The 24,596-nt window shown below is 44.9% G+C and overlaps 1 protein-coding gene across 1 annotated transcript in view; it reads left to right on the top strand.

The window, feature by feature from the left end:
- The window catches only part of LOC144604460 (potassium channel subfamily K member 9-like), a 31,623-nt gene extending 9,005 nt beyond the window's left edge, over positions 1–22,618 (top strand). The window contains exon 2 of the mRNA XM_078418907.1: positions 15,328–22,618. Within this exon, the coding sequence (XP_078275033.1) occupies positions 15,328–16,229 (902 nt within the window). The 3' untranslated portion in view covers positions 16,230–22,618. The remainder of the gene's footprint in view (positions 1–15,327) is intronic.
- The last annotated feature ends 1,978 nt before the right edge of the window (positions 22,619–24,596 follow it).

Genomic DNA, 24,596 nt, shown 5'->3' with positions numbered 1-24,596 from the left:
AAGATCACCCTCATCCTCCTGCGCTCCAAGGAATAAAGTCCTAGCCTGCTGAACCTCTCCCTATAGCTCAGGCCCTTGAGTCCTGGCAACATCCTTCAAATCTTTTCTGCACCCTTTCCAGCTGAACAATATCTTTCCTATAACAGGGTGACCAAAATTGAACACAATACTCAAAATGCCTTGCCAATACTCGCCAATGTCTACAACACTTCCTAGATCCCTCTTCTCTACAATACTTCCCAGTTGGTCTTGCCCTGGTTTGACTTCCCAAAATGCAATATTACGCACTTCCCTCCATTAACCATTCTTCAGCCAACCTGCCCAACTGATCTAGATCCTGCTACAATTTTTAACAGCCACCTTCACTATCTATAATGCCACCCACTTTTGTGACATCTGCAAAGATACTAATCATGCCTTGTAGGTTCCCATATAAATCATTGATATAGATGACAAAGAGCAATGGACCCAGCAGCGAACCCTGAAGCACACCACTAGTCACAGGCCCCCAGTCTGAAAAGCAACCTTCCACCATTACCCACTACTTCCTTGCACCAAGCCAATGTCTATCCAGGCAGCTAGCTCTCCTTGGATTCCATGTAATCTAACCTTCCAGAGCAACCTACCATGCGGAATCTTGTCAAACTTTGAAATCCATATATGCCCTTCAAAACGCTGAAATCCATATAAAACATCTACCCCTCTGCCCTCATCAACCTGTTTGATCATATCTTCATAAACTTGAGAACGAGTCACCTCCAGCAACCCACCCTTTCCACCAGTCAAATCAGGAGTGTCTGCATCCAGTCTACATGGAGTTTGACAAGGCTTTTGACAAGGTCCCACGTGAAGACTGGTCAAAATATAAATGCTCATGGCATCCAAGGTAGAGATGTAAATTGGATCCAAATTGCCCCTGTGGAAGAAAGCAAATGGTCGTCGGGTAATTTTGTGACTGAAAGGTTTGTACCAGCAAGGTTCCATAGGGCTCAGAACTTTGTCCCTTAGAACATAGAACAGTACAGCACAGGAACCGGCTCTTCAGCCCACAATATCAGTGCCCAGCATGATGCCAACTAATCTCCTCTACCTGCATGTGATCAATACCACCCACCCCCCGCCCCTCCCCCATTCCCTGCATATCCATGTGAAAGTCTCTTAAAGGGCATTATCATATATGCCTCCCACCACCACCCCCAGCAGCATGTTCCAAACACCCACCACCCAATGTGTCTAATAATAATTTTAAAAATTGCCCTGCCCATCCCTTTAAACTGAACCCCTCACCTTAAAGCTATGGCCTCGGGTATTTGACATTTCCACCCTGTTGAAAAAAGTTCTGACTGTCTACCCTGTCTATGCCTCACATAATTTTATATATTTCTATTCGGTCTCCCCTCGGCTTCAAATTTCCCAGAGAAAACAATCCACATTTGTCCAACCTCTCCTTAGAGCTCATACTCTCTAATCCATGCAGGATTCTGGTAAACTTGCACCCTCACCAAAGCCTGCACTTTCTTCCTGTAATGGGGTGACCAGAAGTGGACAGGAAGGTTTTTGATTTTAGCTTTAAGTGTGGAAGCATAATGAAAAAGGTTTACAGATGACACAAAACTTGGCAGTGTGGTTGTAAGCGAAGTGATGGCTTTAGATTGCTTGAGGACAGTCATTGGACAAAGAGATTATGTCTATCAGGATCAAGGATTGTACGGATCCCAAACCAGGATTAGTTATGTCAAAATATTCCATAATAACGTAAAACAGATAGTAGCAGGAGTAGGCCATTCGGTCCCTCAAGCCTACTATGCCATTCAGCTGAAATGGTAAGAAACCATCATATCAGATGTTGGGTATAAGTAGATTACATTCTCCTATTTAATACATCAGATTTTACATCACACTGGAAGATTAATTCGATCTGCCTGTGGGACCGATTTCAGAAGATTATGAGATTTGAGTAGATCAGAATGTGTCACTGTTTGCATCTGGATGTGGGATTAATTGGTACACGTGACAATAAACTGACTTTTGAACCTTTGATTAGTCATATCAGACCAGGATTCACCACAACAGGCGATGATGCACTGACTCAAAAACAAAATACTGCAGATGCTGAATATCGGAAGTAAAAAAACAAATTCTGGGATCAGTCGGTCAGGCAGCATCAGTGATGAGGGACAGACTCTGTGAACATTTCGGAGTGAAGGCCTTCCAGGTAAATTAGAGACACAAAAAACTGCAGACGCCGAAATTTTGAGCAAGAAACACAAAGTGCCGGAGGAACTCAGCGGGTCAGGCAGCATCCGTGGATGGAATGGGCAGACGACTTTTCAGGTCGGGACCATTCCTCAGACTGATTCAACAGGCAGTGTATCGGGTTGGGACCCTTCTTCAGACTCGTTCAGTCTGAAGAAGGGTCCTGGCTAAAAACATCACCTGTCCATTCCCTCCACAGATGCTGCCTGACCCATTGAGTTCCTCCAGCACTTTGTGCTTTGAGCCAGTTAAATGACATCAGCCTCTGGTAAATATAGATCAAACGGAGTGTTTAGCTGGTTGTGACTAAAGGATTAATTATCTATGACTGTAGGATTAATTACATTTGAGGGTGGGTTTTTTCTGTCAGGCTGATGCATCAAACTGTACCTTGACTTAATTCCAAAGCATAGGATTAAGTATATAAACAAAAAATGACAGAAACACTTAGCAGGTCAGTTAGCATCTGTCAAGAGAGAAACAGAGTTAATCTTTCAGATTCATGAGAGAATGCTGTGAGGACTCGAGGGCCTGAGCTATAGGGAGAGGTTGAGCAGTCTAGGACTATATTCCTTGGAGCGCAGGAGGATGAGGGATGATCTTTCTTGAGGTGTACAAAATCATGAGAGGAATAGATCAAGTAAATACATGGTGTATTTTGTCCAGAATAAATGAATTAAGGACCAGAGGACATGGGTTTAAGGTGAGGGGCGAAGGTTTTAATAGGAACTTAAGGGGTAACATTTTTACACGAAGGGTGGTAGGTGTATGGAACAAACTGCCAGAGGAGATAGTTGAGGCAGTTATGTTGGTCGGCATGGGCAAGTTGGGTTGAAGGGCCTGTTTCCATGCTGTATGACCCTATTCCCTCAGAACAAAACAAGTTTTTCTTAAATAGGAGAGGGGATAGAGGAAGGATACGTTGGGGCCATTCTTAGTCGGGTGTGTGACCAAAAATGGGAAAAATTGTGGAATACATCTCTTCTAATTCTGAAAGCATTACAGGTATATAGTTTTGTACTGTATATATGACTCATATATGTCGAAGATTATCAAGTGAAATTTTTATATGTTATGCTGACAATGTTTGTTTATGGTCAGAGGTCAAATATGACTGGTCACCTGTGTGACCTCGTGACACTGCCTTCACCACCACCCTGGTGGTACATTCTAGGCACCACTACTACCTTAAACAATCCACTCTAGTATTTAATTTTTTCCATCCTGGGGAAAATGGTTCAGACTTCTTATGGGTATCAAACTACAGCTTCAATGGCTCCTTTCTTCCATCTGTCTCAAAACTGCCCATTTAAGATGTAGGGCAATAATCTGTGACATCAGCTCACATCTTCTGTCTCCAGCTAGGGTACTGTCCAATTTCCCTCTACCCCATTAAGGACATTGGACTTTGTCTATGGAACTGATGCACTACAATACTGAGAACTATTATCTGCAATACATATCTTTCCCTTTGTTCTATCTATTGCACTTGAGTTTGACTTGATTGTATAATTTTAGAGTCATACAGCGACCTCCAAATGTATCCCCGAGGCAACCCTGGCCTCACCCCACCAGAACCATTTGCTTTGTCCTCCCTTCTTCCGCAGATGACAACTAAGTGGGTCTCTCCTTCCCAGTTCTGACAAGGATTTTCCAGCATTTTCTGTTTGTCTTGAACATTTCCAGCATCTGATGCTTGTTGACTTTCAGTTGCTGATGGATAAATCAGAATGTGGGATTAACTACATCAGACCAGACACTAATCTCTATCAAACTGCAATAATAATTATGATAGATTCAGAAGGAATGGGGTCATTTTTTTATTATAGGAAACTGGGAGATAAATTGCATCAATCAAGGAAATTGATTATGTCCAATTGTTGCATTGATTACAACAATCAGAGATTTTGGGATCCAGGTCCATGACTCCCAGAAAGTTGCGACACAAGTAGATAGAGTGGTAAAGAAGGTGGTAGATGTATTTAGCATAAGGGTCAGGAAGTTGGTCATGGTATCATGTTCGGCACAGACATTGTGGATTGAAGGGCCTGTTCCTGTACTGTAATGTTCTATCACACCAAATGCTGGGATTAATGCTTAATTAAATTATGATGCAAGCTGGAAAGGGTACAAGCAAGATTTACAAGGATGTTGTCATGACTTGAAGGCCTGAGCTATAGCGAGAGAGTGGGTAAGCTAGGACTTTATTCCTTGGAGTGCAGGAGAATGAGGGGTGATCTTATTGAGGTGTATAATATCATGAGTGGAATAGATTGAGTAACAGACTGTGCATATACTCTGAGTAGGGGAATCAAGAACCAGAGGACATGTTTAAGGTGAGAGGGGACAGATTTAATAGGAACTAGACCAAGTGGACCCATTGGGCCCAAACCTCTACTGCATTGGTGCAGCACCCTCTCCTCCCCCCTCCCCCTCGCCCCTTGGGCCTAAAATTGTCGCGCTATCATGCATCGTTTTGGCTGTAGTTCAGGAACAAACAAACAAACAAATGAGAGTTTTAGTATATAGATATGAAGGGCAACCTTTTCACACACAGCATGGTGGGCATATGGAATGAGCTGCCAGAGGAGGTAGTTGAAGCAGGTACTATAACAACATTTAAAAGACATTTGGATAGGTACTCAGATAGGAACGGTTTAGAGGAACGTGGGCCAAACGCAGGCAGGTGGGACCAGTGTAGATGGGGCAGTTTGGTCGGCATGGGTAAATTGGGCCAAAGGCCCAATAGTTTCCATAATATGACTATGACTATTAATACCATTAAATGGTGCTAATTGCATTAGATTCTAGCATTAAATACTCCAAATTGTAGGATTAATAACATTGGATGGGAGAGATGGTTAATTAAATTAAACAGAGGTTAATCATGTCAATCTATGGGAATAATGACACTGGATTGTACCATCAATTACTCTAGATTATGGGATTAATTAAACCGGACGATTAAATAATTGACTTCAAAGAATGTGGATTAATGTTATATGTGTAATCATATCAGAGTGGCAAGGGTTGGGAACAGGCTCTGGGATAATGATAACAGACAAGGAGATTAATTGCACCAATTGATGGGATTAGATACTTCAGATCAAAGTATTGATTATGCTAAACTGTGAGTATTTATTACACTCTCAGGGATTAATGATACCAGATGTGCTTTTGTTCTATCAACTGTGGGATTAACACCATCAGGTTTTGTGATTTATAACATCACATTGCATAGTAATTATGCCAGGCTCTTAATTAACAAAGATTTATGATCAATAATTACCCAGGGTGTGGTAACAATTCCATCAAAATGTGAGAGTAATTATCCCAATCCATGGTATTAATTACAATTCACTGAGAAGGAGTGGGTTGATTAGTAAAAGAACACAGTAATGGAGTAACTCAGTGGGTCAGACAGCATCTCTGGAGAGCATGGGGAGGTGATGTTTAGGGTCAAGACACGAAAAGTCACCTATCCATGTTCTCCAGAGCCCAATACTTTGTGACCTTTTGTGTATTAACCAGCATCTGCAGCCTTTCTTTCTACTAGTGGGTTGATTAAATCAGACTATGGGAAAAGTATATTGAGAATAACTCCATCAAGCAAGGTATTAACCATATCAGATTGTAGCATTAATTAGATCATACTGTGAGATTAAAAATATTAAACTGTGGGATTAATTATATCTGATTAAGGGAGTAATTTCACCACAGTGTTGACTCGTTACAACAGATTATAACAATGATATTAGACTTCTGGATTAATTACATAGCTTTGTGGGAGTTACATCAGGATAATGCTGTCATATTGCAGTATTAATTACACCACTGTGGTACTATTATGCAGTACTGTGATATTCATAACAGCAGGTTGTGGTATTAATTACTCCAGACCATGGAATTATTACACCAGGCTGTGGTATTAATTAATACTGATATTATGGGTGGTATTTGCCAGGCTGCACAGTGGCACAATGGGTAGAAGCAGTGCCTCACATCGCCAGAGATCTGTCTGTGTGAAGTTTGCACGTTCTCCCTGTGACCACATGGGTTTCCTCCGGGTGCTCCAGTTTTCTCCCACATCTCAAAGGCGTGCAGATTTGTAGGTTTGCATCTCTGGAGAGAAGGAATGGGTGCCGTTTCGGGTTGTGACCCTTCTTTAGACTGAAGAAGGGTCTCGACCCGAAACCTCACCCATTCCTTCTCTCCAGAGATGCTGCCTGTCCAGCATTTTGTGACTACCTTTGATTTAAACCAGTATCTGCAGTTCTTTCCTAGACAGGTTTGTAGGTTAATTGACCCTCTGTGTATTGCCTCTAGTGCTCAAGGCATGGATGAGAAAGTGGGATAACGTCGAACTAGTGTGAACGGGTGATCAATGGTCGGTGTGGACTGAAGGGCCTGTTTCCATGCTGTATCTCAAAACTAAATTTAACTAAAAATTATTATGTTATATTGCAATATTAATAACAGCGAGCTGTGGTATTAAATGTACCAGCGTTATTACACCATGCTGTGGCTTTAATTAATACTGTGGTATTATTACGCTGTACTGTGTTACTAATTATACCAATCTCTGGTAATAACTACATCAGAGAGAGGTATTAAATGCATCTGATTGTGCATTAATTATACCTCAGTGGGAATAATGACGCTACATTTGTGGGATTAAACATATCAGATAATGGTATTTAATATCAGATAATAGTTTTAATCCCTTTGGAGTGTGGGACTAATAACTCTTCTATGCTGGATATTTCACATCATAGAATCATAGAAATGTTGTCTGACTTGCACTCTTCATGAAAAGTACCAATTTGTTATCTTAAAATTCATAGCATGGAAATGAATAAAGGATGTGATATTAAGATTCTTCCAAAATAACCACAGCCCTGAGCAGAGGCAACATAGACATGAGATGGGAATTGTGTTTGAATAATGTTAGCTCATATTGCTCCTCTATTTCAGAAAGGCAGCAGGAATAAGTAAAGTAACAGACAGGCCAGTGAGCTTTACATCAAGTTAGAGAAACTATTGGAACAAAAAAGGGCAGGATCTGTGTACATTTGGAAATCCACAGACTGATCTGGGAAATGCCTTGGCAGGTTAAATCTTGCCTCGCTAATTTGATTGAATATTTTTGAGGAGGTACCTAAGAAGATTCATTGGAACGGGTGTCAAGGGTTATGGGGAGAAGGCAGGAAAATGGGATTAGGAGGCAGAGATCAGCCATGATTGAATGGCGGAGTAGACTCGATGCGCTGAATGGCCTAATTCTACTATAACTTGTGAAGATTGATGAAGGGAGGGCCATGAACATCATCCATATGGATTTTAGTAAGGAACTTGACAAGGTTTCACGCGGTGGCCTTTTCCAAAAGGTTAAGGCACATGGGATCCAATGTGAGTTGGATAATCTGATCCAAAATTGGCTTGGTGTTGAGTTGCTTCCCATAGGATGCGTTCTCAGCCCTTGTTATGCTCTCAATACATTTGTGAATGTGCGGCCAAATTTTAAATCTAACTACATAGGAGACAGAGGGCCATAGTGGGGGTCTATGACCAGTGTTGTACTGCAGGGTGCAGTGCAGGGTCCCTTGTTATTTGTGGTATATATCAACAACTTGTAGGAGAGCGTGGGAGGAATGAGTAATAAGTCTGCATGACACAAAATTGGTGATTTTGTTTAGAGCAAGGAAAGTTATCTAAGGTTACAGCGGAATATAGATCACATGGAAAATTAGATGCAGCTTTGGAATTTAATCCCAACAAATCCGAGGTGATGTTCTTGGAACGAAAATAGTGGGAACAAATTTACAGTAAATGCTAGGATATCAAGGAATGTTGATGAACAGAGGCACCTTGGGTTCAAGTCTATCAATTCAGAAAATGGAAACATTGAGTCAAAGAGTCATACAGCGTGGAAACTTGTATGACTTGCCCACTTGGTCACACCAACCAACATGCCCCGTCCACACTAGTCCCATCTGCTTGTGTTTGGCCCATACCCCTTGAAACTTGTCCTACCCATGTACCAGTGCAAATGTTTTCTTAAACGTTGTGAAAGTACCTGCCTCAACTACCTCGTCTGCAGCTCATTCCATCCACCCATCTCCCTTTGTGTAAAAAAAAGTATCCCTCAGGTTCCTATTAAATCATTCCCCCTCACCTTAAACATATGTCCTCTGGTTCTTGATTCTCTTACTCTGGGCTAGAGATTCTGTGCATGTACCTGATCAATTCCTCTCATGATTTTGTACACCTCTGTAAGATTGCCCCTCATCCTCCTGCACTATAGATAGGGTGGTAAAATAGCAAATAGCATGCTAGCCTTCAGAGGTCAGGATATATGTATGAAATCAAAGAGGCATTGACTTGAGACTTTCGAGATATAGCGTGAAAACAGGCCCTTCGGCCCACCGAGTCTGCCCTGACCAGCGATCACCCATACACTAGTTCAGTCCTACACACTAGGGGCAATTTACAGAGGGCCAATTGACCTACAAACCCACACGTCTTTGGGATGTGGGAGGAAACCGGAGCACCAGGAGAAAATCCATGCAGTCACAGGGAGAACGTGCAAACTCCATACAGATGGCACCGGTAGTCAGGATTGAACCCAGGTCTCTGGCACTGTAAGCAGCAACTCTACCACTGCGCCACTGTGCCACAACGTAAAAACAGCCAGTCATTTCCTTTATTGGAGAATATACGAGCAGGGAGACCCAAGGAACTGCAGATGCTGGAATCTTGAGCAAAACACAAAGTGCTGGAGGAACTCAGTGGATCAGGCAGCATCTGAAGAGGGAATGAACAAGCGACATTTTGGATAGACTGATTGCAGACTTCAGAGCAGGGAGGTTTCGCAGGACCAAGAGCAAAATACTACAGATGCTGCAAATCTGAAATGTAAACAGAAATGGTAGCAGCTGTGATTAGGTCAGGCAGCATCTGTGCAGAGTGAGAGAGACAGGGTTAATGTTTCAGCTCAACAAACTTCAATCAGGAGCGTCCAGTCAAATACATGAGACCATGGTACTAATTTAGTGCATGTTTAGTTAAACCTGACGACAAGATTAATCCAGGGGATTATCAACACAAAAATGTGGAATTGATTATCTCAGACTGTGGGGTTATTTGCATCAATCCATAGATTCATTACATGACTCTGGGATTAAGTCTATTTGAGGATAGCTTTATTTACATCAAACCATGGGATTAATTACATCAGACCTGGCGATTAAAGAAGCTGGAAAGAGTGAACAGTTTGTGTCTCCTGCCTTCAGAAGTAAGACCCAGTAGCAGATATGAAGAATATATTTACGAATATCAGGTGCATGGAAAAGATATGTTCATGGAGAATACTTTGAATACAAGAAATCTGAACACAATTTCTTCAAATACTCAGCACATATAGCAGAGTGCATTTCTACATTTCTGCTAGTTTAGTTTAGTTTAGAGATACAGCATGGAAGTTGGCCCTTCAGTTCTATCCTACAAACTAAGGACAAATTACAGAAGCCAATTAACCTACAAACCTGTCTGTCTTTTGAATGTGGGAGGAATCCGGAGCACCTAAAGAAAACTCACAGGGAGAACATACAAACTCCATACAGGCAGCGTACATAGTCAGGATCACACCAGGGTCTCTTGATCCTGCAAAGCCGCCCTGGCGCTGTAAGGCAGTAACTCTACCACTGTGCCACTGGGCTGCCCCTAGAATAGTGGACAACGAAGAAGGTCACCTCTAATTACAACAGAATCTTGATCACTGGGCCAATGGGCTGAGGAATGGCAAACGGAGTTTAAATCAGATAAATGTAAGGTGTTGCATTTTGGTAGAACAAGCCAGGGCAGGGCTTGCATAGTAAGTTACAGGGCACTTTGGATGTACTGTAGAACAGGGGAAACGAGGGATATAGGTACATAGTTCCATGAATGTGGTGACACAAGTGGACAGAGTGATGAAGAAGTGTTTGGCACGCTTGCCTTCGACGGTCAGGGTATTGACCACAGGAATTGAGATATCATGTTACAACTGTACAAGACAGTGGGGCGGTCATATTTGGAAGACTGGTTGTCCTGCAATAAGAAGGATGTTATTAAATTGGAAAGGGTGTAAAGAGAGGTTTACAATGATGTTCAGTCTGATGAAGTGCCCTGACCCGAAATGTCACCTATCCATGTTCTCCAGGGATGCTGCCTGACCCGCTTAGTTACTCCAGCACTTTGTGTCCTTTTTCATGATAATGTTACTGGGTCTGGAGGCCTTGCTTTTCTTGCAATTCTTATGCATTGTCAAAGTAAAAGGTGTGAGGTTGTTGATGCCAACAGTTGTCATACTTTTCACTCCTGCTTTGAGTCACAGAGAAGAGACACCTTTAGGTTGCAACCCAGCACCCAGTCAATGCTTCCCAGGCATCACTTGGGTCAATCTCCCTTCTCCAAGTCCGCTGATCACTGCTCCAGATAGTTAGGGCATGATCCAGGGTGACTTTTCAGGTTATAGTTACAGAGCGGAAACAGGCCCTTCGGCCCCCCGGGTCCACAGCGACCAGTGATCCCCGCACGCTAACGCTATCCTATATCCTTGGGACAATTTACAATTTTACTGAAGCCAATTAACCTACAAACCTGTATGTCTTTGGAGTGTGGGAGGAAATCGGAGCTCCCAGAGAAAACCCACACAGGCAACAGTGAGAGTGTTCAAACTCCGGACAGACAGCACCCGTAGTCAGGATCGAGCCTGGGTTTCTGGCGCCGTAAGGCAACAACTCTACAGCTATGCCACCGCGCCACCCCAGTGTTGGTTCTGAGAGGGTGCTGTAGTGTTGGAGAATCATGCAGCACAGAAACAGGCCTTTCAGCCCATCATGCCTTTGCTGCCATCATGTACCCATCCATACTAATTCCTTTCACCATTTCTGGGTCTGGAGCTTGCTATGTCTTGTCAACTCAAGTGATTCAAGTGAGTTGAATGGTGACCTGATAAAGGTGTCAACAATTAGTATAGTCAGAGATAGACACAAAATTTTGGAGTAACTTAGCATCTCAGTAACCAGGCAGCATCTCTGGAGAACATGGATTTGTGACGAATTGGGTCGGGACCATACTTCAGTCTGAAGTAGGGTCCTGACCTGAAACATCACCTATCCATGTTTTCCAGAGATGCTGCCTGACCTGCTGAGTTACTCCAGCATTTTTTTGTCTATCTTTATTATAAACCAGCATCTGTAGGTCCTTTTTATCACAATTAGCCATAGTCAGAGTTCGACAGCAAGGAAACAGGAGGTAGTTGAGGTAGATACAATGACAAAGGACAGGTACATGGATAGCAAAGGTATATGGACTAAACACGGGCAAATGGGACTTGCTTAGAGTCTTCAGCTTAGAGACCTTCTTCAGAAAGGTCAGAAACAGTTTATCCACATTCTCCACAGATGCAGCCTCACCCACTGAGTTACTCCAGCACTCTGTGTCTTTTAACATATTCCAAATCCTGGTGACAAGAGAAGGCAGGTGCTGCAATCCGGACCAAAACACAAAGTGTTGGAGGAATTGTGGAGGGAATTGACTGATGACGTTTGGGGTGGGACTGAAGAGTCTGAAGTCTGGTCCTGATCTGCAAGGTCATCCGTCTATTCCCTCTGCACTATACTGAATCTAGCCTTTTGTTGCATAGTAAACTTTTCTTCATATCTCCTCTGGTCTTCTTATCATTCTTCTTAAGTTTGTGCCATCTGCTAATTGACACCAACTTCTGACTTCCCCAGCTTCCCTTGACTTACTCAACCTAATAATTGTGTGTTTTTAAACTGCTGAGAGGTCATTGATTGTAGTCCTGGCCAGAGTTTGTTCTCCGAGCATTCTCTGTTTCGTGGACAACCATAGGTGTATGATGTGTGTGTGTAGGAAGAAACTACAGATGCTGGTTAAACACCATAGATAGGCATAAAATGCTGGAGTAACTCAACGGGTCAGGCAGCATCTCTGGAAAAAAGAATTAGGTGACGTTTTGGGTCGAGACCCTTCTTCAGACCGAGAGTCAAGGGAGAGGGAAACTAGAGATGGAAACTAGATATATCATATCATATCATATCATATATATATACAGCCGGAAACAGGCCTTTTCGGCCCTCCAAGTCCGTGCCGCCCAGCGATCCCCGCACATTAACACTATCCTACACCCACTAGGGACAATTTTTACATTTACCCAGCCAATTATCCCAATACCTGTACGTCTTTGGATTGTGGGAGGAAACCGAAGATCTCGGAGAAAACCCACGCAGGTCACGGGGAGAACGTACAAACTCCTTACAGTGCAGCACCAGATATGACAGACTTAAAGAAGAATGATAAGAATCCTCATCTTCAAAGTCTATCTTCACATTTGCATAACTCGACCAGTGCTGTCTGGGTTTTTTTTCCACGATTATTAAACAGAATTTCTGGCTTGGAAGAACTGTTAAAGCAAATATGTGAATGCACACAAGAGATCTCGCCAGTGTTATTTTATGCTTGCTGTGATATTTTTGTTACAATCACCAGTTCAATTACTACTTCAGTGTGTTAAAAATAATACATTAACCTCCACTTCAAATAGACTTTGATCTGACAAAATCCAAAAGCAGCTGCCATGGCAACCCTCCCAAACATCTCTGGTTGTCGAAGTCAGTGGATCACAAACAAAAAATCCCTTATAGCTTTAAGGTGAGAGAGGCAAAGTTTAAAGGAGATGTGTGGGGCAATTTTTTTTCTCACGTACAATGGTGGGTGCCTTGAATGTGTTGCCAGGGGTGGTGGTGGAGGCAGATACAAACATGGAATTTAAGAGGCTTTAGATAGACACATAGATATGCAGGGAATGGAGGGATATGGATCATGTGCAGGCAGATATGAGTTGGCATCATGTTTGGCACAGGCATTGTGGGCGGAGGGCATGTTCCTGTGCTGTACTGTTCTATGGTCTCTGTTCGACCAGGAGAAAATAAGTCACTCTTCTTGGTGGGAACAAGCTGTGATCTTTCATCTACCCTACAAGAGGATGGTTGCTGTTTCTCGCTGGCAAGGAGCTGAAACTTGATCAGCAGGGCAAGTGGGCTGAGGAATGGCTAATGGAGTTTAATGTAGATAAGTGCGAGGTGTTGTATTTGGGGAAGTGAAACCAAGGCAGGATTTTCACAATGAATGGCAGGGCCCTGGGGAGTATTGTAAAACAGAAGGATCTCAGAGTAAACATAGAAAATAGGTACAGGAGTAGGCCATTCGGCCCTTTGAGCCAGCACCGCCATTCAATATGATCATGGTCGATCATCCAAAATCAATACCCGTATCAGTACAGGTGCATTGTTTCTGAAAGTGGTATTACAGGTGGATAGGGCAGGGGAGAGGACTTTTGATGCATTGGCCTTCATCCTTTAAGGTTTAAAAGTTGGGAGGTTATGTCAAAGTTGTACAAGGCATCGGTGAGGCCATGTTTGGAGTACTTTGTTCAGTTTTGGTCACCCTGTTGTAGGAAGGATGTCATCAACTACCAGTCAGGGTCACTGGCTGACTTCCTCAATCCATTTGTCTCGAGACCATTTGTGAACTCCTGCCAAGATCTCTCACTAAGAGTTTCCAACACAAATCCCACAGTTTGGAGTGTCTCCCTGGGTGTTTGTGTCCTGGGTGACACAACCTTGGTGGATGCCTTTGTCTTTCCCCAATTAATATTTCCACATGTTTACAACTTCTGATCTGTGCGTGTCTCAACTGCGCCCTGGAGATTTATTTACGAAAGCCATCCTGGGGACACTATTAAATCTATTATGAGGAAATACAACTGTTTGCAGGTAATGAAAGCGCTGACTGGCAACAGTGTCGAGTGAGTGTCATTTACACTCTGACACACCATCCTCTCAAGAGGCTGATGCATCAGGTATGATCAGAAGGATCGTAATTCTACTCTTGAGGAATAGTCATTGAGCCAGCATGGAAACAGGCCGTTCGGCCCATCATGTCAATGCCGACTGATCCCATGTATCCACATTTGTCATAGAATCATGGAGTCACACAGCACGGAAACAGGCCATTTGGCCCATCAATAGCATGCCCATTGCTTTACTTATCTGTACCAATTCCAGTTATCCACGTTTGGCATTGAATCATAGAGTCATACAGCACAGAAACAGGCCCTTCAGCCCACCATGTCCTTGCCGACTGCTTTACTTATCTATATATACCATTTACCCACAGTTTTCATAGAATCACACAGCACAGTCATACAAATGAGGGGTGGTTCTGATAAGCAGATGGTTGCATGAAGGCCAGAGATGAAGTGTGAGATAAAGTTAGAAGAGTCAGAGTACAGCCAGAGGAAGGAATATAGGTGAAAGTGGGCAGGTGGAGAGAAAAGGGGAGAATTGTGTGCGCATCCAGGTAGGGCACAGGGAAGGGGGGGGTGGGAAGATGGGGAGATTGTTATTAGGTTAGTTACCTGAAATTGGAGAATTCAATGTTCATACCGTTGGGTTGTAAGCTCATCCAGTTCGCTCTGGCAATGGAGGAGTTCCCGGACTCAGTGTGCGAATGGGAAGGGGAGTTAAGATGATAAGCAACCAGATCCAGCAGGCCTAAGTGGACCGAGCGAACTAAACATTATTAGTGAGTCATAGAGTCATACAACATGAAAACAGGCCCTTCGGCCCAACTTGCTCGCCGACCAGTATGTCCCATCTACACCTGTCCCACCTGTCCGTGCTTAGCCCATATCCCTCTAAACCTACCCAAACGTGCACCCGTCCAACTGTCTCAAACATTGTGATAGTACCTGCTTCAACTACATTCCCTTGCAGCTCGTTACATATACCACCACCCTCTGTGTAAAAGGTTACCCATCAGATTCCTATTAAATCTTTCACCCCCTCACCTTAAACCTATGTCCTCTGGTTCTCGATTCCCCTACAATGGGTAAGTGCATTTACCTGATCTATTCCTCTCATGATCTTGTACACCTCTATAAGGTGACCTCCTCATCCTCCTCCTTGTTCTAACTGTTGGCCTCTTGTCTCTGCTCTACTGTAGGCTATGGTCACGCTGCCCCAGGTACCAATGCAGGCAAAGCCTTCTGCATGTTCTATGCAGTGCTCGGGATTCCACTGACCCTGGTGATGTTCCAGAGTCTGGGTGAGCGAATGAACACCTTTGTTCGATACCTGCTGAAGAGGATAAAGAGATGCCTGGGCATGAAGAACACAGAGGTATCTATGGAGAACATGGTGACTGTGGGCTTCTTCTCGTGCCTGGGCACGCTGTGCATTGGAGCCGCTGCGTTTGCACACTTTGAGGATTGGACCTTCTTTCACGCGTATTATTACTGCTTCATTACCCTCACCACCATTGGCTTTGGGGATTTTGTGGCCCTGCAGAACAATGAGGCCTTGCAGAAGAGGCCTCCCTACGTGGCGTTCAGCTTCATGTACATCCTGGTCGGGCTGACGGTGATCGGAGCCTTCCTCAACCTGGTGGTCCTGAGGTTCCTCACCATGAACTCGGAAGACGAGAAGAGGGATGCGGATGAGCGGGCCGGGAACAAGGACCACCTGGCGATGTCGGTGGCGGAGGACAGACCGGGCAGGAACGCCACTCTCCTGCCAGGAGAGATGGGCAGGAGCAACCTGATCCCTCTGGTGAAGGGGGAGGTGGAGATCAGACGAGAGAGCCCACCGCAGCCCATCTCGGACATTGAGTCCCTTTGCTCATGTATGTGCTACAGGTCCCAGCACTGCGATAGTCCCACCAGATCCCACAGTGATTCTTTCAGGGCCCATGCCAACCCCATCTACTTCAACTCCATCTCATTCAAGGTGGACGAGATGTCGCTGAGCTCGGGGGAGAGAGTTATCTTCTCCTCCCTGGGCAGCTGCAGCTCCCTGGGGAGTCGCGGCTTTGGCCAGCACCCTCGAACCCGACGGAGATCAGTGTGAACTCACTGCATGTGCACCGACCGGCTGGGAATAGCTCATCGCATTGGCAACTACAGCATGGCAACCAGTGCCAACGACAGATAGCATGGCTACTGCATACACAACGCTCAGTAAACAGCTCGGCTGTGCGACTGGGTGAGCCCGGAGCGAATGGCCAGAATGTCCAAAGGGGTATCTGAGCGACGCACTGCCACAGAATTAGCCGGGAGTCACGGAGATGATCCTAGCCCAAGAAGAGATCAAGACTGACTTCCCTGCGACCATTGGGATGATGGTCCATGGTTCGTTGGTGTTCCGCCCAACATCACCACCTGCCCTATGGTGTGCCTGCTCACGGGGAGCCGGCAATCGGTTCTTGCCGCTGGGTAAGGCACCACAGTGGTCGCATTACTGAACCGGTGATGCAGGGCCGGGGCAAGAGGCGGGGGTTCGTGATGTGGGAGGAGATAATGTGCAGCTGCAACAGACCACCTTAGGTGGGACCTCAGTGCTTTGGTGACCAACCAAACTAAAGTTTGATCAGTTTGAGTTCCAAAGCCAATGGTCTGGAGACAAGAAGTTCGAATCCCACCGCAGACTCAAATTGAGGTAGTTCTGGTGGTCTGGAATGAAGGCAATCGTAACCTTGGAGGCACCAGATAGTCATAAGCCCCCACAAGGTCACTGGTCTCCTTCAGAAAAGAAATCCTGCTAACAACCCGGTGGCTCCTAGCTGCCCTCTGGAATAAGTGAGCAAGCCACTTTGTTGGTAGTTGGAGGTAGTTGGGTGTAGACACAAGGAACTGAAAATCCTGGAATCTTGTGTAGAACACAAAGTGCTGGAGTACTCAGTGGGTGAGGCAGCATCTATGGAGGACATGGATGGGTGACATTATTGGTTGAGTCTGAAGGGTGAACCTATCCCTGTCCTCCAGAGATGCTGCCCGACCGCTGAGTAGCTCCAGCACTATGTGTTCTGCGGGGGTGTTTGGGGAAAGGCGCGACATGTTGGTCTTGCCAGCACTGACTGTGGGTCATGACAGATAGCAGAGGGCAAGGTGTGGCTGCTCCAGCAGGTCAAGCTTGCTCCAACACTCACGTTATTTGAGCTCTCGTTCGTTTCTCAGTGTCGATCCTCACCGTTTATCCACAATTCACCCCCGAATACCTTGCACGTCCGGTACTGGCTTTGTCTGAAGATGGGGCACAAAATGTTGAAGTAACTCAGCGAGTCAGGCAACCTTTCTGGAGAAGGACTGGTGGTGTTTCGGACAGGTCGTGACCCTTCTTCAGCTGCCTGACCTGCTGAGTTACTCCAGCATGTTGTGTCTATCTTTGGTGTAAACCAGCATCTGCAGTTTTTTATTTCTACATTTTGGCTTATTCCACTGCAAAATCTCCTCTGAGCATTGGAGAGGGTCCAAAGGAGGTTTACGAGAATGATCCCAGGAATAGTTGGGTTAACAAATGATGGGCATTTGAAGGCCCTGGGCCTGGACTCGCTGGAATTTAGAAGGATGAGGGTGGGACCTCATTGAAATTTACCGAAGAGTGAAAGGCCTGGATAGAGTGGATGTGGAGAGAATGTTTCCACTAGTTAGAGAACCTAGGAACAGAGGGAACAGCTTCAGAATAAAAGGATGTACCTTTAGAAAGGAGATGAGGAGGAATTTCTTTAGCCAGAGGGTGGTGAATCTGTGGAATTCATTGCCACATAAGGCTGTGGAGGCCGTCAATGGATATCTTTAAGGTGGAGGTTGACAGCTTCTTGATTAGTAAAGGTGTCGGAAGTTATGGGGAGAAAGCAGGAGAATGGGGTTGAGAGGGAAAGATAGATCAGCCATGGTGGGGTAGACATGTTGGGCCGAATGGCCTACTTCTGCTCCTAGAACGTATTAACTTATGTAGTGTGATGGGTTCAGTGATGATGGGCTACAGGGACCTTCCGGGCAGTGCAGGCTCTGGATTAGTTGCTGGAGAACTGAGGATCATGTGTCGGAAATTGTTAGAGTGCACAAAACAAGAAATCAAGATGTTTAAAGGATTATTTTGGAGCATTTTGTTTGAACTCTGCGAAGGAAGGCTGGGATTTTTTTTAGATATGAATAACCCTAATCACGCTAATCTAGTATAAATAATTTGATAGGAACTTGAGGGGCAACATTTTTACACAAAGTACGGTGGGTGTATGGAACGAGCTGCCAGAGGGGGTAGTTGAGGCAGGTACAATCACAAAGTTTAAGAAATATTTGGACATGTACATGGATAGGATAGGTTTAGAGGGATATGGGCCAAACGCAGGCAGGTGGGACTAGTGTCGATGGGGCATGTTGGTCGGTGTGGGCAAGTTGGCCTGAAGGGCCTGTTTCCATGCTGTATGACTCAATGACTTCTAATTCTTCATGTTCATGAGTGATACGGGCAGAATTAGGCCTTTCGGCCCATCATGTGTACTCTGCCATTCAATCAGGGCTGATCTATTCTACCCTCTCAATCCCATTCTCCTGTCTTCTCCCCATAACCCCTGACACCCGTACTAATCAAGAATATATCAATCTCTGCCTTAAATTATCCATTGACAGCCTCCACAACCTTCTGTGGCAATGAATTCCATGGATTCATCACCCACTGATTAAAGAAATTCCTCTTCATCTCCTTCCTAAAGGTACGTCCTTTTATTCCGAGGCTATGGCCTCTGGTCCTAGACTCTCCGACTAGTGGATACATCCTTTACACGTCCACTCTATCCAGGCCTTTCCAGGCCAAGTCAAGAAAGGACTTGGAAATGTACACATCGCAAGTCCAATAAGGCTGCAACCAAGCCTGAATGTAGTACGATCCAGTGGTCCAAATTACAAGAGTTTCACTGGTCGCCAGTAAATCACAAGTGGCATTTTTAGCAGTGACATCGTTGCCAGATTAGAATTTATAGTCATCATTTGTAACTGCCAGTGATTCAGATGGGGCAGGGGAGGCAGGGGAGGATTAATCGTTTGTCAGGTTTGAAGAATGTGACAAGGAAGGCACAGGATGGCCCTCTCTTGACACAGATCCCTTTATAATTGTTCCAAATCCAAAACAGTTTTGTTTTGATTTTGTTTCTTTTCAGCCTCAGCCCCTTTGACACCTCTCTCCGCCCCAGACAATCAGGGGAGTGTAGGGGATGGGCCCTTCTACTGATGATCAATAACATCCAAGGAACTAGACTGTCAGGCAGGCAAGCCACGTCTCCTGACTATCCTCATAGATCACAGAACAGTGCAGCCCAGGAGGCCCTTCAGCCCACCATGTCTGTGCTGACCATGATGTCAACCTAAACTAATCTCATTGCATCTGCAGTTCCTCGTGTCTTCATTTGGCTCCCCTGCAAAATCTCCTTCAGGTATGCCTACTTTGAAGAAGTTCTCCTCCTCTCTCTGATGGAAGTTCTGTGAGCCACTCCCTGACTAATCCCCCCTCTGTGATTCTTGGTGCTAGCCCACCCATGTTCTCCAGAGATGCTGCCTGGCCTGTTGAGTTACTCCAGCACTTTGTGGCTTTATTGGTAAACCAGCATCTGCAGTTCCCTGTGTCTGCATGCCATTTTTGTCCAACTGCTCCTTATGGTTAATCCACTCCAATCCAAGTGATGGGAGTGGAGGACAGGATAAACCAGGGAAAAGTTCTTAATGCAAACAGAGAGTGCTGGAAAGACTCAGTAAGTCGAGCAGCCTCTGTGGAGAGAGAGACTAAGTTGATGTTTAAGGTCAATGACCCTTCATCATTGCTCTAAACGTTGGAGACAAAATAAAACAAGTTTTAATTTGCGGAGGAGAGGGAGAGGTGGAGAAAGGGTGTACATGAGACACTGACAAATGAAGTGATGGTGTAAGGGAAATAAATGATAAAGGGATGAATTAAAAATACACTTTAGTCGGGTCTAGCTGTAAAAAGGAGAACGAATTAAATGAAATTAAAATAGAGAGTGCTGGAGATAGTCAGCAGGTCAGGCAGCGCCCATGAAGGGAGAAACAGGAATGAGACTTCAGGTAGATGACCCATCAGAAGTGGGAACAATGTGAGATCAGATAGGGAAGAGAAGAGAGGAGATGAGAACAACAACATTCCCAGTTTCTCTCTCCACAGATGCTTGCAGATCTGCTGAGTGCCTCCAGCATTTCCTGTGTTATTTCAGTTTTTCAGCAGAAGTTATAGAGTCATAGTTATACAGCGTGGAAACAGGCCCTTCGGCCCAACTTGCCCACGCCCACCCACATGCCCCTTCTACACTAGCCCCACCAGCCTGCGTTTGGCCTATATCCCTCTAAACTATTCTATTCACACACCTATCCTAATTTTTCTTAACCGTTGCGATAGTTAACTACCTCGTCCGGCAGCTCATTCCGTACGCCCACCACACTTTGTGTAAAAAAATAATACCCCTCCGGTTCCTATTAAATCTTTTCCCTTTCACCTTAAACCTATGTCCCGTGGTTCTCAATTCTCCTTCTCTGGGCAAGAGACTCTGAGTTTACACTATAATTTTCCTCTCATGAATTTGTACACCTCTGTAAGGTCACCCCTCATCCTCTTACGCTCCAAGGAATAGAGTCCTAGCGTACTCTACCTCTCCCTATAGCTCAGGTCCTCAAGTCTTGAAGTTTAAAGAATCTCCTTCAAGGATCAGGAAAAGGTGTGGGTGTTGGGGAGGGACTCCTGTCTACGGGAAGTATTCACCTTGCTATTAGCAATGGGATAAGAGATTATTACTGGATCATGTTATTGGAGCATAGAAACTGAAACACATGTATTTTTCCTGCCAGTTAGGTAAACTGTAATGTTATTTTGGAATCAAAAGCAGGGCAATTTTTATACACAGAGGGTGATGGGTGCCTGGAACACGCTGCCTGCGGTGATAGTGGAAGCAGATACAATAGTGGCGTTTCAGAGACATAGATATGCAGGGAATATGGATGGGTACGGATCATGTGCAGGCAGAGGTGATTTGTTTAATTTGGCATCATGTTCGACACAGACATCATGGATCGGAGGACCTGTTCCTATGCTGTACTATCATAGAGTCATAGAGCTGCACAGCTTGAAAACAGGCCTTTTGCCCCACGTTGTCCGTGCTGATCAAGTTGGCATTTTGGGCCCCTAAACTGTTCCAATCCATGTATCTGTCCGAATGTTTTTTAAAAGTCTTAATTGTGTCCATATCTAGAACTTCCTCCAGCAGCTCATTTCAGATACAGACTACACTCTGAGTGAAACAGTTGCCCTAAGATCCCTCTTAAACCTCTCCCCTTAATCGTATGCCCTCTACTTTTAGAATCCTCTACCCTGGGAAAAAGACACTGAGCATTCACTTTATCCATGCCCCTTATGGTCTTGCACATATCAATAAGGTCAACTTCTCAGACTCCTACACTCCAAAGAATAAAGTCCCAGCCCATCTAACCTTTCTTTGCAACTCATATACCCACCACCCTATAGTGAAAATGATCCCCCTCAGGTTCCTATTAATTCTTTCCCCACTGTCCTTAAACCTATGTCCTCTGATTCTTCATTCCCCTAAAAGCGTCTTCACCCTATCTATTACCCTTGTGATCGCGTACACCTCTATGAGATCAGCCCTCAGCTTCTTGCGCTCCACGGAATAAGGTTCTTGACTGCCCAACCTCTCCCTATAGCTCAGACCCTGGAGTCTTGGCCACGTCTTTGTAATTCTTCTCTGCACTCTTCCCAACCTAATGACATCCTTTCTACAGCAGGATTAACAAAACTGAACACAATGCTCCATCAGACAGAAGAAGGGACTCGGTCTGAAGCATCACTCATCCACATTCTCCCGAGATGCTGCCTGCCCTGCAATGTCACCCCAGCACTTTATAAACCAGAAAAACCTGCACTTACTTATTTCCACACAGTACTCCAAATGCCACATCCATGTGTTGTACTATAATATAATGCCCCAACTTCTATAATTAATACCCTGAAAAAGTTGGCCCTCAGGTCCTTATTACATCTTTCCCCCCCCTCACTTTAAACCGATGTCCTCTGGTTTTTGATTCCCTACTCTTATCACTTCTGGGCATTAATCTCCATCTTCCAGAGTTTTATCCACGAGAGGAATGAAGTCTTTGATCGTTGGAGATTCATAACTGTCCTTTTGATTTTGATAAAAAAGACCAGCCAGAGAGTGGTGAAAAGCCTGGATAGAGTGGATGTAGAGAGGATGTTTCCACTGATTGGAGAGTGTGGTACCAGAGGGAACAGCCTCAGAATACCTTTAGAAAGGAGATGAAGAATATCTTTAGTCAGAGGGTGGTGAATCTGTGGAATTCATTGTCACAGACAGCTGTTGAGGTCAAGTCAGTGGGCATTTTTAAAGCAGAGATTGACAGACCTTTGATTAGTATGGGTGTCAGGGGTTATGGGGGGAAGGCAGGAGAATGGGGTTGAGGGGGAAGTATAGGTCAGCCACGATTGAATGGCGGATTAGACTTGATGGGCTGAATGGCCTAATTCTGCTCCGAGAACCTATAAACTTGAGAGAATATCTGATTGTCCTGCCTACAATGACGCGTCTCCTGAGCTCCAAATTGAATGCCCTGGCGTATATCTTACCCATGTCCATTGGGTTTGACAAGATGTTTGACAGACTTTATATGTTCAGTTACAGAGTGCCGGCTTCAGATTGCACTCACATGTAACGAGCTCAGTGAATACATGACAGCTTCATAGATCCACGGATAATTCCCCCGCAATACTGTACATCCTGATAAAATCAACAGATGTTCCGGTACCTTCCTCTAGGCAATGCTTAGCAACCAGAATGTTTCTTGTAAATTCATTTAGTTCTTATTGTTCCTTAGAGGTGTGTATACTAACCTCTAAACAATCTAAAAATAATACTCTGTATTTTCCAGCGATATGTACCTAGGAAATGAGGCCAGGAAAACAGTTATGTGGAAACGGGGAAGTGGCAGAGGTATTAAACAGATATAAAGCATCAGTCTACACAGTACAAGATGCTATGAATACCAAAAATACAAGGGAAGAATTAAATACAATCAGAGACCTGATATTTTGGCTCCTCTGTGCACACAGATATCTCCCAGCACCGAGAAACATAGAAAGGGGTCTGAGTGATTGTGTTTCTGTGCCACTGGTGATCTCCCTTCCCCTGGGTAATCTGCCTCAGGTCCATCGACATAGCAGAGAGTGGAGGTTGACTATAGCACCGGGGGTTTACAGTGGGATGATTTATCAGTGAGCTCTCACGGGTGCTGCGGATCCTCCCGGAATCCCCGAGATGTGCGGTCTGGGCGGTTAATTGTCCTCTGTAACTTGCCACAGAGTGTGGGTGGCTGGGGGAATCTGAGGGGGTGGGGGGGAGGGGGGGTTGATGGGGACGTGGAGAGAATACAAAATTAGATTAATTTAGGATTAGTATTAACGGGTGGTCGATGGCCAGCAGGGACTTGATGGGCTGAAGGGCCTGTTTCCAATGCTGTATCTCTCCAAGGGTCTTTCTGTGTCATTCAAGGTTGAATTTTAGTTTCAGTTTTAGAGATGCAGCCCTGCGGCCCACCGAGCCCGCGTTGACAGCAACCCCCGTAAACTCGTTCCATCCGACACACTAGGGGCGATTTACAGAATCCTATTAACCTACACATTATGTGGAATGTGGAAGGAAGCCAAAGAGGTCACAGGGAGAACATACAAACTCCATACAGACTGCACCCATAGTCAGGATCGAACCCGGGACTCTGTTATTGTAAAGCAGCAATTCTACCGCTGCGCCACTGTACCGCCGCCCTAGGGTGGATAATATCTTGGACATTGAAGGAATCAGAGGATATGGGGACAGGGCAGCAAAGCTGACAAGGCTGAGGATCAGCCATGACCTGAGGTCTACGTGTAGCAAAGCAAACTAGTTTCCTTTGGAAGAGCACACAGGGAGATCCCACAGAGCTCGGCCTTGGGGGGTTAGAGTGGTGTGATCCAAATGCAGGCAAATGTGACTAGCCCTATGTGCCAGCATAGAACGTAGAACAGCACAACACAATAACAGGCCCTTCGACCCACAATATCTGTGCCAAACATGATGCCAAGACCCTCATCTTCCAGCTCTTCCTCATAATCATAATCAAAATCATACTTCATTAGCCAAGTATGTTTTGCAACATGACCCGTATCCCTCCATTTCCTGCATCTCCACGTGCCTATCCAAAAGCCTCTCAAATGCCAGTCGTGTCTGCCTCAATCGCCAACATCGGCAGCATGTTCCTGGCCCCCTCCACCCTCTATGTAAAAAGGTTGCCCAGCACATCTTTAAACTTTGCCCCTCTCGCCTTAGTGGGCCGAAGGGCCTGTTTCCGTACTGTACGGCTGGCTCCATGA

Source organism: Rhinoraja longicauda, chromosome 22 (assembly GCF_053455715.1).
Source record: "Rhinoraja longicauda isolate Sanriku21f chromosome 22, sRhiLon1.1, whole genome shotgun sequence".
NCBI classification, from domain to species: Eukaryota; Metazoa; Chordata; class Chondrichthyes; order Rajiformes; family Arhynchobatidae; genus Rhinoraja; species Rhinoraja longicauda.
This window is presented reverse-complemented; position numbering and strand designations above follow the sequence as displayed.